The sequence below is a fragment of the Triturus cristatus genome, chromosome 12 (genome assembly GCF_964204655.1).
Source record: "Triturus cristatus chromosome 12, aTriCri1.1, whole genome shotgun sequence".
NCBI lineage: Eukaryota > Metazoa > Chordata > Amphibia > Caudata > Salamandridae > Triturus > Triturus cristatus.
Window position 1 is genome coordinate 547,421,542 of NC_140595.1, and position 19,970 is coordinate 547,441,511.

General features: G+C 41.3%; 1 protein-coding gene across 2 annotated transcripts in view; it reads right to left on the bottom strand.

The window, feature by feature from the left end:
• Positions 1-3,188: 3,188 nt before the first annotated feature.
• Positions 3,189-19,970, bottom strand: part of LPCAT2 (lysophosphatidylcholine acyltransferase 2) — a 211,308-nt gene continuing 194,526 nt past the window's right edge. The window contains exons 13-15 of one of the 2 annotated variants that reach the window (XR_014971930.1): positions 18,212-18,353; positions 5,521-6,705; positions 3,189-4,177 (exon numbers count right to left, since the gene is read on the bottom strand). Coding sequence is in view for 1 of the 2 variants with exons in the window: in XM_085636920.1 (XP_085493046.1) it covers positions 6,518-6,705; positions 18,212-18,353 (330 nt within the window). In the remaining variant the exon portion in view is untranslated. Of the gene's footprint in view, positions 4,178-5,044; positions 6,706-18,211; positions 18,354-19,970 lie in introns of those variants that run through there. The other variant, XM_085636920.1, reaches the window with a different exon arrangement.

Sequence of the window (19,970 nt, forward strand, 5' to 3'; positions counted from 1 at the left end):
ACAGCGGTGGTTCCGAGGAACTGTGTGCGCAAAAGAAACATTTGTAAAACTCGAGTTTCCTTCTTCCGTCTTTTTATTTTTGTGATTTTTCTGAGCGGAGATTTTCCAAATGTAGCGATGCTACATCCTTTCCTGCTCGCTCTGCTCAGCGGTTCAACGGATATTCAGAACATTTTATGTTTCTTTAATTTGTAAGATTTTCTATAAGTATTGTTAGCCTAGAGAGGGTCTAAGGCCACTTCTTCCCAAACCTGCGTTGGTGAGGATCGATGCTGTGAGGACGGCGACTCGGGAGACTTCTACTGAGAGACCTGTCCTGACCCATTTATGACATTTAGCTAGAATAGGTAATTATGAGAATAATGATTTTGCTTGATTGATTTCCTTTGAACGAATTTTAGATAAAATACCATTATTTTTAATACAGTGTTGGTGGTTATTTCTTGTCGATTATTGAGTACTCTATTTTTGAATATTGTTGTTTATTTCATGACTCAGGACAGTATCAAACTGATCCTATTGGCCTCACTGTAGATGCAGGGTGTTTAGGAGTTTTCTCTCCGCAGGTTCAATGCTGATAGAGTAATCGAGTGTATGTTAGTGAAATGGGCCCAAGTGTATGATGAGTGCATGTGCGTGTATCTGTGAAATTACTCTATCCGTGGAAGTAGGGAGAATTTGTATGCCCTGATCTGCACCATAAGCACATGGCCTTGTTTTAGCCCTTGTCCATTGTGATTTTTGTGTTTTCAATGTCACCGGAGAACGTGACCCAGACCCATGTCCTGGTGCAAAGCAACATGATGGCTCTCAGCAATTTGGGGGGGGGGGGGATGTTCCACTTCTCAAGATTCTGCCGGTGTATATGTTACGGACAACTCCGTCGAAGAGGCAAGGAGTAGTCAACGAAGCAGGCAACAATGGGCAAGGTATTTTGTGTGACAGCTGGATGGGCTATGAAGGAGAGGGCCGTTATGTTTTTAAAGGTTGATCCTTGCACTTGGAATTCCGTTTGGTAAAAAGGCAGCAAGCCCTCATTGGATACCCATTTAACTAGCTCTTCTGATATGGCACTGGCGTAGGCTTTCCCCTCAATATACAGCAATGCAATTAGCCTGTATTTTCGGTGGACGGTGTAATCTCCCTTCTTAAAGATCAGCTGAAGCCAAGAGCCCCTCCATGAGTCTGGGATGTCTGTGTGTAATTTGCTCTAGGCGTACAATGGAGCGAGGGCTGAAGCCCATAACGGGTGATCTTCTCTGACTAAGGATCCAGGCAAACCATTTGCTCCAGTGGCCCTGTCCTTAAAGATGTTTTACAGGACCTTGATTGACACCTGGTTGTCCGGTGCTGGATGTTCCATCTTCATATATGGCGTCACATAATTCGCTTCCTTTACCTTTTGTGGGGAAGCACAAGTTAGTTTTTGGTATGGAGGCTTATCTGGGGACTTAGTATAAAGAGTCGCAACATGGGTTGCCAATTTTTCTGCTGATACAGAGTTACCCCTTTTGCACTTCGCATGGCATAGGGTGTTTACGTACTGCCAGAATTGTTGGCGTTAGTTGGCTGCTATTAGAACTAAGATTTTGATCCACTCGGCCTCAATAATTTTTCTTTTGTTCTCCCATACAAGTAGCTTATGCTTCTTTGCTGCCATTGCTAGTTCTAGCCTAAAGGTAGTTGTTTTTAAGTTGTTGCTTGCGCCCTTAATGCTGCCCTTAGTTTTGAGGTGCTTTTTCTGATCTCTGGCACAGATCCCAACATATGATTTGTTACCTTTTTGATATTATTTTGGCTATTCCCTTGCAGGAGAGAGTGCAATTCTAAGCCCAACCCTCCCATTGGGTCTTCCATCCCTCTATCTTTGTTACGGATACAAGTGATCATTTTATCCTGCAAAGGAGTTTGTATACAGCATTTTTATGATCACTTGAACATTTTTTCGCCATCAAAGAAGATATTTGTCAGTTGATTTAGGCATCACTGGAGAAGCCAGTGCAACACATTCATGCATGTCCCTCGTATTAATCCCCATGCCTAAAGACCTGGCCAGGTCATATGTAGTGTTCTTGGCCATAGATATGTTTTGCTTTGAGCCATCCATGTTAGCTTTCTCTAGTTGGGAAAATGGATCCTGCCTATAAGCTAGTGAACGTGGGGAGTCAGGAGCAGCCCTTTTTATAGAGCTTGGTCAAACTACTAAAGACGATAATTTCGCCCCCAGAGGGTCAAGTTAATTTAGGCTCATTATCCAGGAGTACCGTGAGAAACATTTTTAGGTTTTGTTTTTAACACCAGTCTTTCAGGTGTAGGGTGGCTTGAAATGCATTTAGGTTTGGTGAGTTAAAGATGTGCTTTATAGGCCTGGGTGGTGAACTCCGCTCAGTTCGTGGAGTTTTCTGCACTCTGCGGAGCTCGAAAAGTGAGTTTTTTCCCCGCTCACCAACAGTAAGTTGGAGAGCGTAAGCTACCACTTGGGTAGAATTTCTACCTGAGCGGCAGGAAGATCAATGCGTACGTCAGTTAGTGCCGCACTCCGCCACTTGCGGAACTCCGCTGAGTTATTTGGTCACGGGGAACTCTTCGAATTCCACCCAGGTCTATTTATAACCTACTGATGCTGTGGCAATGCCTAGCTAGGTATGGTGAGCTGCCTGAAAAATTGCTAGGTGCAGTCTACTGCGGGAGGTCCCTTCAAGAATAAAGAAGGGGTGGGAAGAAGTACAAAACTCAATTCTACAAAAATGCATAAGAAAAGCGCTTTACTTATTTATCCATTGCTCATATAAATAAAACTAGATTTATGTTCAATGCTTTATTCAAGGTGCACTCATGATGCAAATCACTGGTAAAGATCCTTTGGAGACTCAAGATATTTTATGGCGCTTGTCAAGCCCAACTCTTCTTGTAATACCAACGTAACAGTGTCCACTTCGAGACTCAAACACTAGGCTAACAGTGTGGGGGGAGGGGCGTGGGGGGAGGGGGACTGCATAATTGGCTCTTCCTATGTCTGTTTTTAAATGAACTTCTGAGGAAGCACTACTGATACACAGAAAGAGGCTTGTACCAGTCTGCAACATGACTGAGATAGAACACTCATACAGTTCATCAAGAGGAAAAAGAGAGCAATGACATAATTCTGGGTCAATGATGTAAAGAAGAAACAGAACACAAACAATAACTCAGTATCATGAGCGACTTGCTTTATTTATTCCGCATTTGAATGTATGCAACTTTAGTTTCACCAATAAGTAAATATATTTGGCATCAGTAGATCAAAGTCAAGAAGGTCCGAATATACGTCACAATTACATAACATTATGAAGCATAAAAAATATAAACAACCAAATATGAAACATAAATACACCGTTAAAAGTTCGATCCAATCCCCCCCCTACTGAAATAATATGTGCAGGTACTGTCTGTAATTCGTTCGTTCTTCATACATATTTAATCTTAATTAGCTTAATTGAAAAGGCACATCACAATGTGCAGATCTAAAAAAGTCTGCATTTCTGTCGGATGACAGATGTGACTCAACCCAACACCCGAGTCTTTTTTTTATACTAACCCTCACATGCTCTGGTGCAGGGGTCTCCAACCTTTTCTGTTGTGAGAGCTACTTCTGCTCAAGGAAAGTCTTCCCGAGCTAATAGCAAATTTTATACCTGTAAAATAGCGACTACACTAGGACCACCCAAAGCAAGATTTTCAGTAGTTACCACCCAAGTATACCAAGTGCGGTTACCAGAAGAAATGCTGGGAAAAAGTTCTTCAATATTAAATGCCTCCCCTTGACCTATGAAGTAACATTCAAGTCTTGACATGCCCAGTGGCACAAATGACATAAGCACAGCAGTACATCTCCCCAGCTCAGCTTCAATTATCATTCACCAGTTTCTGACAATGTACAACATTTTTCATCTAATACTACTTTCCACTGTGGGCAAACAAACTCAATTTTCCAGAAGAAACCCCATTTTTGAAACCTAAAACTGCCTTTAAAATATCAGTTTTAATTTTTTTAGAAATGCAGTCTCAAAACATCAGCTTGTCATTATCATCATGTACTCCCATGTACAAATCCCTCATATGGACAGACTACTTTGAATTCCCAGGTATTACAGTCATATGCCATGGATGCTCACCATTGGTATAGGAAACAATGGTCCTAGACTTCTTTAAAGCTTCAACTCAGTTATGAAAAACATTCATTGATCAAAGGGCATCCGGGACATATAGAATTAGCATGGTATCATTAATGTACCACCATTTTCTTTACAATGCAAACAAGTATATCCTCAAAAGACACAAAGGCACAAAATATCGCTCCAATAGTGACAGTTTATTATTTAGTTACTTTTATAACAGATCACCTTATTCAATGCTCCAAATAGAGAAAGAGGTGGCTCCAAGGGGAGTGTGAAAAAGGAAAGTGCTCGTGAGGTAGGGCAGATATAAAGGAGGGGAATCCAAAAGGCAAATTCAATAACCAATCAATTAAAAATTCTGGTATCCTTAGTAAAACTGGTTGTGGTTCTTAGTGGCACCAGTTTTACAGATAGGCCTGTCACTTATGGATTTACAAATATTAATTTCATGATTTTCTGATGACGCACAGAGAACATTCATCTGTGAAAAGGCAGGGCTGTGATGATATCAGGTACAGGCCCACTGGGGAAGAGTGTTGATGTTTCGACCCTAAAGCAATTAGGGTAATTTATATCCTCTGCAGGTGGGTTTTCCTCAGAACGGGGGGAGGGGAGGCAACCTAGGGTGAGGTACAGTCAGGATACAGCCCCTGATGAACACCCGCCTGCAGAGGATATAAATGACCCTCATTGCACCAGGGTCGAAACGTCGACACTCTCCCCCAGTGGGCCTGTACCTGATATCATCCTAGCCTGCCTTTTCACAGATGAATGTTCTCTGTGTATCATCAGAAGATCATTACATGAATATTTGTAAATCCATAAGGGACTAGCCTATCTGTAAAACTGGTGCCACTATGAACCACGACCAGTTTTACTACGGATACCAGAATGTGAACTGATTGGTTATTATATTTGCCTTTTGGATTCCCCTCCTTTATATCTGTTCTACTTCATGAGCACTTTCCTTTTTCACACTCCCCTTGGAGCAACCTCTTTCTCTATTTGGACCATTGAATATGGTGATCTGTTATAACAGTAACTAAATAATAAACAGTCACTATTGGAGCGATATTTTGTGCCTTTGTGTCTTTTGAGGATATACTTGTTTGCATTGTAAAGAAAATGGCGGTACATTAATGATACATTGCTGTTTCTATATGTACCGAATGCCCTTTGACTAATGAATGTTTTTCATAACTGAATTGTAGTTTTAGAGAAGTCTAGGACCGTTGTTTCCTATACCAATCGTTACCCAGTTCAGTGGACAATTCTGGGTTACCCCATTATATCATAATGGATGCTCACCATACCACAGATGCCTGGATTATGCCAGTAATGCCCACCATTATACTAGGGCCACGGTTGTGCCAAGGCTGGAAACCAGAAGGATCAGGGATAAGACCACATATCAGTCATGACCATTAATATGCCAGGAATAGGTACATATAGGCCAGTCATGCTCAGAGTAGGTCTATGATGGCTGCCAGCATACCACAACTAGACCAAAAATACTAAACTAGTCAAGGATGACCATAAGTATACCATTGGCACCATTATGCCAGGAATGGACACAATTATGCCAAATATAACACTCTTATGATGGGGCTAGCATATATATTTGGCGGTTCTTGGCACCAGCCATAGTTTCAGGAAGCAATAGTGTTTATTATGGGCACACACATAAATGTTGATGAATCTCCTAATTTTCTCTGGTCTGGATCATACCCTGTTCTCCTCAGGTCTTGAGCTGATCATGCATCTAACTGACACATTTTCACTCTGACTCCTGCAGTCCCGCACTTTCGTGGGTCAGCGCTGATTACATCTCAGGCTACTGCTGCCATACTTTTTTGATGGTGCACTGTTCACACACATGTTGTGACTGATAAAAGAGGGACTGCAAAATGGTCAATCTCCTTGTGGCTTAATTATATTGAGATTGGATACAGACTGTCATGTAGCAGGTCATATAAGCTGGCACAGTGTGTGTTTGAGTGTTATTATGAGTTACTGTGATAAGTTTGGCTGGCTGGCTGTCACTCTTAGGGTCTTGAGATGATCAGTGCTGCCTTTTTTAATAGGCACCTACTCTGAAATTGATACTGGGCTTGACTCCACCTCAGAGAGCTACTTTGAAGGTACTGGCGAGCTACCAGCAGCTCCCGAGCTACTTGTTGGAGACCCCTGCGTGTAACCATGGCAAATATGCCAACTGGAAATGTGTATAACCTTTCAAATAAACATTTCATATTTATTAATGTTGGTAACCCGCATGAAGCAAACACATTAAATTGCATGGACGTTTGATATAAAATACTTGCGTCATATGATTTATTTAAAAATGTTCAAGTTTTGATTCAATCCTCCTTTTTATCAGAGGTCTCTAAGGAGTGTTCGTCGGACTCGGGAGTGACTACGTTTGTTGTGCTACCTGGCACTGCAGAGTCTTCATGCATTTTATATGAGAAGTATCTTTGATGTTCAAGGTAAGTGGTAAACAGCTTGGCATATACAGGATGCTTCAAAGCAAAATCCTTAAACTCATCTGAAAACAGAAAAGAGAAAATGTTTCAGAGATGCAAGGTTCCACAGATAATATTATTCGCTGTCTAATCATACAAATGAAATCCTATTGAACAGGGTACGCTGGCAGGCAAAGAAACACCCTACAATAATTCAATTAGTTTAAAAGTGAAAAAGCTATTTTTTGATAAATGGTTTACTTAATTCTTTAATTTCTAGATTGTATTTTTAGGTGCCTGAATCAAGGTTAATTGCAGAAACAAATACTGGGCCTGTTCTTTAGCTGACTATGGCAGAAGTCAGTTCCAAACTGAACATGAAGATATTAGCACAGAAATGATACGAAACCATTAGCCTTAAAGATTAGCTACTTCTCTAGATTGCAAAGGTGCTTTTTTCTGAGTTACCTTACAGCCGTCACAAACCTCCCCAGGATTACCTCAGTACTGTGAGACCAAATATGAAAACACGAATTACTGTCCCCAATACCAATTCAATCCTCATCGCTCATCAATAATTCCTTTTTCTTTTGATTATTAACTACTGCTGTCCAAGCTCTCCCAATCTGAGTTATGAAACTGTCACTGATCAGATCTTATTTCATATTCCCGTGTTATCTACATTCTTTCTGCTCTTTAACCTATTTCCCCACAGCCAATGGAAAATTTCTCTTCGATAGTGCTCACTAATCTAACACGATCTCTTATTACTGCTGAAAAGACTTTCACTTCTGCCTTCTGGAGCACTTCCTTCTTTGTAACTCAAAATGAGGCAGCTTCCTCAAGACTCTTACTGGGCGCTGGTCCTTAGGGTCACTAATGGAATGTACATCTGTTCAACACAAGTGTTGATGGTGGTGCATTGGAGCTGCTCCCTGTGGCACTGGACATCCACTAAGAACTTGTGGAATGACTATAGGCAATATACAAACAACACTCTTCTCAGTGACAACGTCACTACACCCCTCCAGTCAACTGGTCAAGCACTGAGCTCTACAATAGTGTAAGTGTACATTTCCAGTACTATTGTGAATCCACATATTCTTTCTAAAATCAAGATCGGTTGGACACTGCTTTTTCTCTATTCAGTCTTCCTTTCCACAAAACTAAAACTTTAGTCAGGAATATGTCACCTCTTAAAAATGTTTCATCATTCTATTCCTTAAAGATTCTCTCTGGGGAATCAACATTACAAAGGGCCTGGCTGGTTCATTTAAATTCTTGAGCTTCACTTCCACTGGTGCTTAAAAATGTCCATTTCTGAGTTGCCGCCTTTGAGCTAAAACACTACTTCTGCACCCAAGGAGCGGTCTGTGTAGAATACCTGTCACTGATATAGGAATGCGCTATGTTACTGGGAGAAACTAGGGGGTTGGTTGGGGGTGGGATGGGTGTAAATCCTTCTCGGGCAATAACCACAATTTTTGTTCGGGTGAACCACAAAAGCCACTAAATTAACCTGCGCTTAACCCTCTAGTAGCCTCGCACAAAGGCAGTCAGGCTTAACTTACAGGCAAAGTATTTATGCAGCACTCAAACAGTGATAAAGTAAAAACACAAGAGAAATCCCACACCAATTTACAAAAATAGAGTAAAATTTAATTGATTATTTGGCACCAAAACAACAAAAATCTAAACCGTGAAACCAGGGATATGAAATTTCAAAGTTTTAAGGGAAGTATGGCACCTAAAACCACAAAGCGCCAATCGCGATAATCTGGTCGTGTGCGACCAGGTGAAAGTCACAAGTTCAGGCCGACCGCGATGAGCGCGGACCAGCTACAGGGACCAGATTAGTCCCACTGAAAAAGTTAGTTTCTAAAGTCATGTGCGAAGCGTTCTGATCATGGTGGAGGAGGCCGGGAAGAGCAGGGAAAGCATCTCGGATGATTGTTGCTGTAGCATGAAGAGCAGGCCAGGCACAACGGAAGATCCTGTCAGGCGTCATTAATTAGTCATTGCTGGAGATTCGGGTTAGCAGTTAATGTGGGCTGTCGATGCTGTAGCGCAAAGTGTAGATCTTGTGTTGCCGTCGTGCAAAGTCAGGTTCGCCAGAGCTTCACATTGGCGGTCGGCGCAGACGGCAAGATCTTGCCATGAACTGGCCGATTTGCAGTTACAAAGAGCCCAAAATCTCAGATCTTTCTGGTTTTAATCAGAGGAGTGCACACTGATGCCAATCAAGGGTACAGGGCCTGGGGATGCACATCGTGGAGATCAGAGACTCACTCCTGCAGAGGCCAGGTAGCAGATCAGCTGAGCAGATGCAGGAGGCATCTGAACCTTGTTGTGTCCCTGAGAAGACCCTTGGAGGCACTCAGAGTAGAATGAAGGGAGCAGGTCCAGTCTTCCTTCTCAGAAAGCAGGGCAGACCTTAGGCAGCAGGCCGTCATTCTTCTGTAGTATCCACAGGTCCAGGAGTGTACTGAAGATGGGGTCTAACAGTCCCCTTTTCATACCTGATGCTCACTTTGAACTGGGAGAATTTTCTGGGGTTTCCCACTATAGAGTTGTTAAATTTCCTGCTCCTTGTGCTGGTTCCAATTCTAGTCTGTCTGGGGGCACAATAGGCTTGTATGAAGTCTTTTGTGTGTGAGCTGAGCCAGTGCCTTTGAAGTGCAAGTGTGATAGGTGACAACTCCACCCCCTCCCTCCCATTGAGCCAGGATGGTGGATCTTGCCAAAACCCCAACCCTCTATTGTGATTGTTGTAAAGAAGTAATTTCACTCCAGTATAAATCTTCCGGTCCTTTATTTATACCACCACAACTTTGTCAGCTGAGTAGCACAAGGTGACAGTTGGAATCTTTAGGTGACGGCATTACACCATCAGGGGAAGGAAGCAACCACTGAGGAAAGGAAGAAGATGGGGAAAGCAGGATCGGATAAACCATTAAAGAGAATTAGGATATAACGCATCAGGAGAGGGTCAAATTATCATGACAGGTTTGACTAAATCATGCAGCAAGAAAAGACAAATGATGCGGTATAATGCAGCACATTTTCGGATAGTTTATCTTTATTATTTTGGCCTTTTTACACTTGTTAACACTGTCTGGGCATAAGTTGCACCTCAGTACCAGTTTAACATGCAAACATAGCAATAAGCAATAGAAATGTGACTAGTCAAACTTTGTAAATGGCCTTCCACTGTGCTGGAACCCGTTTTGCTGAGATTTTAGTAACATTTGAACCGCTTGAGCTATAAACAAAACCTTTTTAAATCAAAATCCGCAGATGATGGACTATGGGGCAAACATGGAAGATACATAATTAAGCATCTGCCCAATCGCATCGTTCCAGTGGCCCTGGATATAACACATCTCCTTATCGAAGGAACGAAACAAAAGAAGGCTTAGTCTATAACCAACATATGCTGTAAGCAGTAATGTGTTGATAATTAACAACAATACACAATGAGAAAAGTAATAATGAAGTCAAAGAATGCGGATGCAGAAAAGAGAATATGGGAAAGAAGAAACAGTACATCACTCAATCCATCACAAAATCCTTATGCCACCTAGGTGCACACTGCATTCTCCTAAAATGCTCCTCAGTGTCTACACAACAATGATGCTGTCTTGCAGGAATACACAAAGGCCACCTGCTAACTACACCTATTCATGTGACCCAGGAACATGCTGCAGGCACCAAATGGTTGGGACAAGAAAAAGGTAACATTCTAAAAGTGGCATTTCAGAATTGTGACTTAAATCTGACTTTACCATTAAAGAGAGTTCTAAATGCAAAATTCTGGCTCCTACATGGAGCGTTCTGGACCCCAGCCCGCTCACACTCACTGAAAATTCTAGAAAACCCTACATGCTGGAACTGTAAAGAAGAGGTGGGAGATATTGCTCATCTCATCCTACACTGGAAGGTCCTCTCACAATTTTGGAAAAAGGTTTTCTCCTTTCTATAAGACCCATTCAAATGCCACCCAAAAAAAGAATTAGCATTCTTCATTAGAGGCTTTCTGGACAGTAAATTAACCAACTCCGCAGAGAACGCCTTGATTGACCTACTACTTACATCTGCAATCAAAATAGTCCTATCTAACCAGAAAAATACACACAAAGTCTCCTTTAACAGTTGGATAAAATGGGTCACTCATATTAGAGATGCTGCCAACATTTCTCTTCAGCACTGACCTTGGAAGTCTACCCCCAAACCCATTTGGGTCACCCTAGACAATTACTACGCCACGAAAAAACCTCCTTAGACACAACCGTACTTTACCCTCCTTCAAAACCAAATCTTTGCGATGACCTTTTGCTCTCATCCACTGTATGCTTCCCTCTGGACTTGTATTGCTTTCATCTCTACCTTGCCTGCTGCTAGTGCCCTTGCACCCATGGGCCTATACCATTTCCTTGCTCAACTTATCCACACATTATAGAACTGCCGTGAACGAATTTGTTGCTTAATCCTTTACCACACTTGTCTATACCTCTTGCCTTTTAAATACACGCCATTGCCCTAACAGCCAAGGTCTCCTTCAAATGCTCACAGCAGTCACAAATGTCTACCAAGCCTTACTATTAAAGCGTCCGCAGAGATTAGGCTGATCACCAATGGATCGGGCCTTGTTAAATAGGCATTCATAGACAAGTCCCTTTTGATTTACTTTTTAGGGGCCTTTGTTCTCTATACATATAATTTGAATACTTATCTTATGTTGTCCATTAAGTATGCTTTGTACTATATTGTATTATTGTTTTATTATCTCATACGTCTTGTATCTCAATCTAAAACCCAAGAAATGTTTTTGAAATCTAAAGAGGGTTTTAAATCGCCATTCTTCAGACACCAGTCATAACATTCCTATCTGTACCCACAAAAAAGTTCAACATTTTTTTAAATGGTGGCTGGGTAAAGTGGTACACACAAGCCAAGTGTCCATTAGTAACAAATGAGAAAGACAATACAGTAATTGTTAATATTATTCTGTCATCATTGTACCATGCCATGCAGCACTTGTAGGACTCCTGGGCAAGGTTGCATCCAGATTTTTACTTTACACCCAGGAGTGAAAGAGTAACAAGTATGTGCGGTACCATAGAATCTCAATAGCCTATGCACTTATCCTCTGTCACAGTGGCATGGTAGAGGGGAAAGGATATTTTTTGACAAAAGAGGGAAATATCAATTTATTGGGGTGGGTATCAACAAAGTGGATTCCTATACTGGTCCCCTAAGGAATCGCCCATGACACTTCGTTCTTTGCCATAACTACATTCTAGATGCAACTAGAGAGAGATTTCTAACACCGTGGAAACCTCATACCCACACGCTCTAAAATAAAAAAAAAAAATTGTCTGCAGCTCATCCTCAATTTACCATCCTCAGTTTGTCAGTGTTGTCAGTTTCCATAGTATTATAATCCCTGTCAGTGAGGGGTGGTAGGGGTGCAGAGCAATGTGACACTAACTGGGAAATGCATCAACTGTGCTCTCACTCTGTGCACTCGTTTGAAGCTCTGGATGCTGTTTCCACTGGATTCAGCAGTCTTTTTAACATAACTGATCATGAGATAGTCCCTGGATGTTATGACTGAATGATGTGGTATGTGGTAAAGAAAATATTACTTATTTCTAATAACAGTTTTACTTCCTGAAGTTGTTTTAGATTTTCATGTTCAGCATCAGCATACCAGCGGATTAGTTTGGAAAAATACCTTGAACACATAACCTTGAGTTCTTTGCTCATCAAAGAGAGAATCACAATTACACCTTCTGACGTTGACCCAACGCCCACACAGTCCAACAAAACGGATCCATCTTCATATTGCATTTTCTGTATCATCATATGATGCTTGAAATATTTAGTCATCACCTCTCTTCAATTGGGAGTTGAGAATGTACCTATAATATTGAAAGAATTCACCTCCCCTCGGGTTGAGCAGTCTTCTTTCTCTCCTACTCAAGAGTGGGTTGATTCTGTATCTTCCTTCTTTGATAATAAAATTAAAACCATCTATTCTTCCTTTCCTCATCATGACAGACTCCCATCACCAAATCCGTAATAAGTCAATGGCACCTGCGATTCCAGAAATAAATGATGTCCCCTTGTTAATGGAATTTGAACCCATAACCACTACTGAAGTATTAGAAGGCTTAACCAAGATTAAATCAGGTTCCCCAGCAGACGTTTTTCCACCCCGATCCTGTACTAAGATCATGCCCCTATTTGCTAATGTTTTAACTGTAAGTTTTAACATGTCACTAGAGCAAGCCAAAGTTCCGACTAGATGGAAACACGCTCAAGTCAAGCCTATTCTTAAAAAAACCTCTGGCTGACCCTAAATTACCAGTCTATTATCGTCCCATCTCACTGCTACCCTACTTTGGGAAGGTACTGGAGCATCTAGTGAATAGGCGTCTCACTGCCAATCTAGAGAACCACGGTCTCCTGGACCCCTCACAAACGGGTTTTCGGGCAGCTCATAGTACAGAGACTGCAGTCATTGAGATTATTGATAACATCAGGCTCACACTGGAAAAAAGAGAATCAGCAATTCTGGTTCTCCTGGATCTGTCTGCAGCCTTCGACACCATCTCCCACAGTATTTTGAAACATCGACTGTGGGAGGTGGGTATCAGAGGGAAGGCCTTAGACTGGTTTGAGAATTATTTGGCTGACCGTTCTACTACCGCTCTTGTAGACTCTATAGTCTCATGTAGTCATCCCGTTACTGTTGGGGTCCCACAGGGCTCCATTCTCAGCCCCAGGTTGGTTAATTTATATCTAACACCTCTGGCTGGCATCATTAGATCGTATGGCTTTGAGACTGTCGTATGCTGACGATACCCAACTGCTTGTCACCTGTGGTTCTGATTATGTCTAAACACGATCTCGTTTCAAGAGCTGTATGGTCCAAATAAACAACTGGATGGTAAACAAGCTACAACTAAATGGCAGCAAGACGGAGATCCTCTTGTTTGGCAGAGCTGAGGAATTCTGGGCACAAGATTGGTGGCCCTCGGAATTAGGTACCTGTCCCTCTCCTAAGTCAGCAGTACGTACCCTTGGAATTACCGTCGACAGTTCTCCGTCTATGAAAACCCATGTTAATCAGGTTTTAGGGGTTTGCTACGGGATTATGCATAACCTCCGCAAAATCTTCAAGTGGCTACCCATTGAAGCGAGGAAACCTCTGGTGCTGTGTCTTGTTATCAGCCGTCTTGATTATGGAAACGCTCTGTTTACGGCCCTTAATGAAGACCTGCTTTCCAAGCTTCAGATTTTTCAAAATACTGCAGCCAGACTTATTCTCAATCTTCCCCCTAGATCGCCTTCCGCCCCTAATCTTAAAACACTCCACTGGCTCCCGGTGCGACAAAGCGGCCATTTCAAAATCTTAAGTATCACACACAAGATAATGTATGATACTGGCCCTTACTACCTAGCAAAAAAACTCCAATGGTATATACCGGGAAGATCCTTAAGGTTTGGTAATAAATCATACCTTGTTCAGCCTCGCATCCGAACTTCGCGTAATGGTGGCCGTTCTTTCTCTTATCTTGCCCCCATGCTGTGGAATAAATTACCATCACATCTCTCGTCTCTAGCCGACCACATATGCTTTCGCAGAAAGCTGAAAACCTGGCTTTTTCCTCAGTAAGCTTGCGTTTAGTTTTCAGGTTGCGGTCTGTATTACTGTTTTTTTGTTGCTAGCGCCATGAGACCTCACGGTGAGATGCGCGCTTTACAAGAATATCTGACATTGACAATCTAGGAAAAGCTCATGCTCTAAAATGACTGCTCCAGTTAGTAAACGTATCATTTTGCAGCATGTATCTATTCTAGAGGTGTGGTGGTCAGAGGGTCCTGAAGGCCGCGGCAGCTGCATAGGGATCTAGGTGCTGGTAACCACAAGATTTGCAGGGATCCTGGAAATGGCCACTGCTGTTATGGTTGCCAACTTCAAGGGTGTTGGCAGAAAACTCATAGCGTTGCTATGGGGGTCCAAATAGCTTTCAGCATACCAGGCACACATTTAAACAAAATAGCATGCAGAGAAAACCATGGCAATGCATTCACATCAAAAGATTGCCCCAAATCAACTGTCTTTGCTATCCTGGAAGCTCTTGGCTGCACCCTCCCTCCACAAAGGACATAAAAATGTTTGTGGGATTGGAGATGTGCATAAAGATAGCTGGAGCTGCATCACAACTGACTTCCCCACAGACTACACTGAACTCCTGCAGAAATTAATGCTTTTGTATTATTTACAGATTCCGGAGCTAAGACACATACATGCTTTATGAAAAATGTAAACACTTTCTTCTCCTTGATGACAATATATTATTCTACCTTTAAAATACCAAAATAAAAAATCTCAAATTAAAAGAAAAGTCTGCTAACATGACGGTTCTCATTTCGCCTCTTTTCTGCTCACAGAAAAAAGTCACACTGTTGATTCATTAACTTCCCCTCCCAGCATTATCATACAAGTTCAATATTCCGATCTAGGCTGGAGTGATCATCTCACTATACCTTTCTACACCTCTCAACTGGAATTTCAAAGGGTCTAGTTAACCTAAGAACAATGCTAAATAATTTCTCCCTCCTTCAACACTCTAGAAACATCCCTGTCTCTATTGATTTCCTGATTACATATTTTTTAAAAACAAGCTATCTTGAACATCCTAAACAAACTTGTACATCTCACACGAAAACACATCTGAGACAGATACTCCATGTCATAGTACACTACACAATAGCAAAGGACAAGAAAAAAAACTGGAACAAACAGAGAAAAACAAAGATGCTCTCAAATCCCTAGAAAACACAGAAAGTACATAAAGGACTTCTACTTCTCACCAATGCAAGTTAATTCATGAAACGGATCAAGTACACTCCACCCGCCCCACTCTAAAATCAAGAATCCCCTATTCAGAAGCTACTGCAAATAGTACTGACAACTTCTTTGCTGAGAAAATACAAATTACAAAAAATGTTCAAGAAACTCCAATCGAATTCCCAGAAATCATCCTCGCCGCATGCCAATAAATTGTCATCCATCCAAAAGCAGCAGCCTCAATCTTTAATGCAAATTATTATCTCCACCAATTAATGTCAACCAACCAGTTCCTGCAATCCTGATAAAGTCCTTGGCACAAGCTATCACTCCTGTAATTTTCAACATCATCATCTTTCACTAGATGAGCAACACTAGAATCTAGGCATATACTCTGATCTACTTGTGAAACTGAACCTAGGTCCAGGAATCCTCTAAATAACACTAGCCTCCAAGGTTTTCTTTGTAGAGTGAATCATTACAAAACCATGGCTCAACACAGTTCACTGCCCACATATTCAATAACAAACTGTTAGGCAATGTTCAATTTTGAGTCCTTTAAAACTGCAACACTTCAAATCATTAAAATTGCTTTTAGAATTGTGTATAAATGGGATGCCTGTTATAATCGGTCAGTGGCATTTGACACCTTTGATCACAGCTCCCTAATAGATAGTCTATCCTCTGGGATGGAAAGAGAAGGAAGGTTAGAAACTAGTTCCATTCTTTTTTCACATCAACATCTTAATTTGTAAAGACAACACTTTCCCCACAACGGCGGCATTGCACAACATTCATTTCTCAAACCTAACCCATTCACTAAGCACTATGCTGTAAAACAAGAGCATCTCAGTTCTCCAGTATGCGGATGATACTCAGCTACACTAATTGTTTACAAACCCTCAAGTTTTACAATCTTGGAAAACCTTGTAAAAAGTTTAATAAAATGGATGTGTTCTTTCTTCTTGTAACTGGACTAATCTGAAGCAGAAACTATTTTCCTCTACTACCAAAAAACCCCTCATCCTATCCAAAAATGGCTTGATGTACTAAATCTACTTGGTATACCCTAGCAATGGTCCATTAGATTAGATAATTTACAAGGCTTTATCATCAATCTAAACTTACACGATGCAGCATATTGTCTAACTTAAAAACACAGTATCACTAAAACTCATCTGTTTAGAAAACCCAAGCTCTCTATCCCTCCCTCATTCTTCAGGACAGTAGTTCAATCTTTTATACTGGCCCATCTCAACAGAGGTAAGGAACAAGGTTGCTGATCTCCCTAGATCTGCTCTTGGCACTAATGTTTTAGGGGACCGGGAAGTCCGAATATATCCCCCCCATCTAAAAAGACTTGCACTCCTTCCCCTGGAGGCTAGAGTTATCGCTGTAACAAAATGAACACATTTACCACATCTACTTATAGGACATAATTCACATAACAGAAGGTGACAAAAATATAATAAGCGAAGTCCACTTACTTTTCAAAATAAAAAAAATCCCCAGATAACATGCATCTAAAGTAGAACTTCTTAAGAGAAGCCCTTATATCGTGAAATTGTCTCTCAGTACACATCAAGCACAAATGTAATCAGCGATCCTTTAGAAAAGATCGCCAGAATTAATGTAATAATAAATATATTCAGTTTTTATAAAGTATTTAAACATTCATTTACATTTTTAGCTATTTTAAAGAATTTAACATTATTTCGTATAGGGTTTTATTTTAAGTCCTTACCTATATTTTCTATGGGAGGATGTTGCAGTTCAGTGCCAGGCCATGTGTTGTGCTTGACATTCAAAAAAAGTGTAACTAACTACAAAATTGTAAGTTACTACAAAATGTGAATACCGAAACACAATAAACTTACTCAAAGGTGTAGGCTTACTCAAAAGTGAAATTTGTGAATCAGGCTCTGAATGTTCTAATGATCCCATGGAAGAAAGCAATTGCAAATTGATTACGAATGGTGCTATTTTGGGCAAAAAAAGGCCCTCTGCCCATGAATAATTTGGGAAAAACACAGAGTAATGAAATCACAAATATAGAAGCTCCTAACATTTTTTAGGTCGATTGTCATGCCCTGTGATCAACCTCAAATGTACACTTCCTAAAGTTGGATACAGCTGGAATTGACAATAGTTGTCATGGCTTGGCCCTGCGACAAACCTTGCTAAGCATGGCCTAGGGCCTTGAGCAAAGGGAGTTGATTTTATAGACCGTGGACCTAGTACAATATCACACACAAAAACATCTATGAAAAAGAAAGGACCAGTTATGGTTTCTTCCACTCATAATACATTAATGTGTGGTAAAGAACCACAGACTGTCTCTTGAACGCATTTTAAACCAAGAAATGCAAACAAAATCCTCAGAAATTGGCCAGATGTGATTTGCTTCACAAACCTTAAAAAGCGCACAACCATGAAAACTTTACCCCCCCAAGTGCACTGCTCCTAAACTCACAATAATTATACCAATACACAGGACTTAACAAGGAAGCATCATTAAATAACACCCCATATCCAAAAAACGCTACTGCACTCATACTGACTCACTTGGAAGCGTTAACCGTAAAGTGAAATCTAATGTCAGGAGTGACTTTTTTGTGATATCATCTGTCACAATAAATGGGAAATTATAAGTATTATTGTCCTATTCTTGTGCCTGCATGTAGCAAGTATGGTAGTCAAGAAAGTACTCAAATATATATTCTCACAGTAGTGAATCTTTCCAGTTTTATCGGCATCCATATCCTTGAATAATTTAGCAACATCAAGGTCTGGGACTCCTAACGATGATCGCATAATAGAAGTGAACTCGTCTTCTGTAATTAAGCCATCTTCATCAGCGTCAAAAAGCTACAAAGAGAAATAAATTAAACAAAATGTTTATGAGTAACAATCAATTGGAAAGAACAGTTACTTAGTACACCGTACAGGGGTTAAATCACTAGGTACAATATAAGCCCAAATGCACAAAAGGCTAAAAAACGGACAGCCGGAATTCACGGCTTCTCAAATCATAGCATCACAACCTTTTAACAGCATTAATTACATGTTTATAGAAGAAGATACAAATTACATTTCTAGTAATATTGCTGATGGCTATTTTTCTTCCTTCCTCTTCTCCTTTGCACTGTAGTGGTACCCACTCTATATAGCTACATATGGGACAGTGATATATCTAAACAGCCACTCTACGCCACTCCACGCTATTACACTATAAGCCACTCCACATTACACCACCACACTCTATGCTAATTCACTATATGCAATTCCACTGTACGCTACTCCACTCTAGCGTACTGCACTCAACTGATATTCCATTGGACGCCACTCCACTCTGTGCCACTCCACGACGCTCTATGCCATGACAATCTAAGCCACAATACGCTACCATACAACACTATGACACAACACTGAACTCTACCTCACTCCAGTCAACGCCACTCAAGTCTGCTCCCCTCTACGACCCTCTACTCCACTCTTTGCCCCTCCACTCTACCCAACTCCAGTCTATCACTGCACAACACCGTAGTACACTCTATGACACTACGCAACTCGCTCTACACCACTCCACCATAATTTACTCTACTTTTATTAAACCATTTTTATTGGCTTTGTAGCACTTGTACATATACAGACTAATTATCACTGTATCCATGCAGCATATGTATACATGACGTTGCCATCTCATATATCAAACATCCATTGTGACACCACATAGTTGGTAGGAGTTGTTGGTTCTTTACAATAACTTGTAAACAATTAGAAACAACAGGCCAAATCAGCTGCATTTTCACACTTCTGTATACTCTCCATGGTTTGGTAAGAATGTAACTTTTCCCAGATATCATCATTACCACCTTGGCATATTTAGGGTTGTGGGTTGACAGTGAATTACTTGAGCAACCCATACTACATACGGCTTGCTAACTCGGGGCTAACGAGGGGCCAGAGGAAGGGAGGGTGGAGAGTGGGAGGGGAATTGTGGGGTGGGGGGGCGGAGTAAACTTGATTGCACCAAGTGCCTGAGAGTGGGGCTGTAGTCCTACATGCAGACAAACTAACTAGTGAGTTCCACCTTAAATTCTTGCAGATCATGAAGCAATACCCCCAAATTCTGCACATCCAACGAGACTCTTCGCGCCTCAATGCCACAACTTCAACTGTCTTCCATTTTGGAGCCGCTGCACATCAGTGAGCCAGGCCTGGCAAAACCTGGGCCTTTCAATGCATTGCAATGAGTTTGCAGGCCATGAGCAATGCTAGATCAATGAAACAATTTGCAGTTTTGGCAGTTTTCATGTGTTTTACCAGGCCTAATAAGGAACCCTCTATAGTACACACACTATCTCGACCTGTCACCGCTGCTAGGGCACCTGCAACGCTCCCCGCCCCCGACAGTGTCACTGCGTCCTGGCAGCTCCAGAACATGTGTGCCATATCGAACCCGGTTGAACAGTCAGAGGAAGA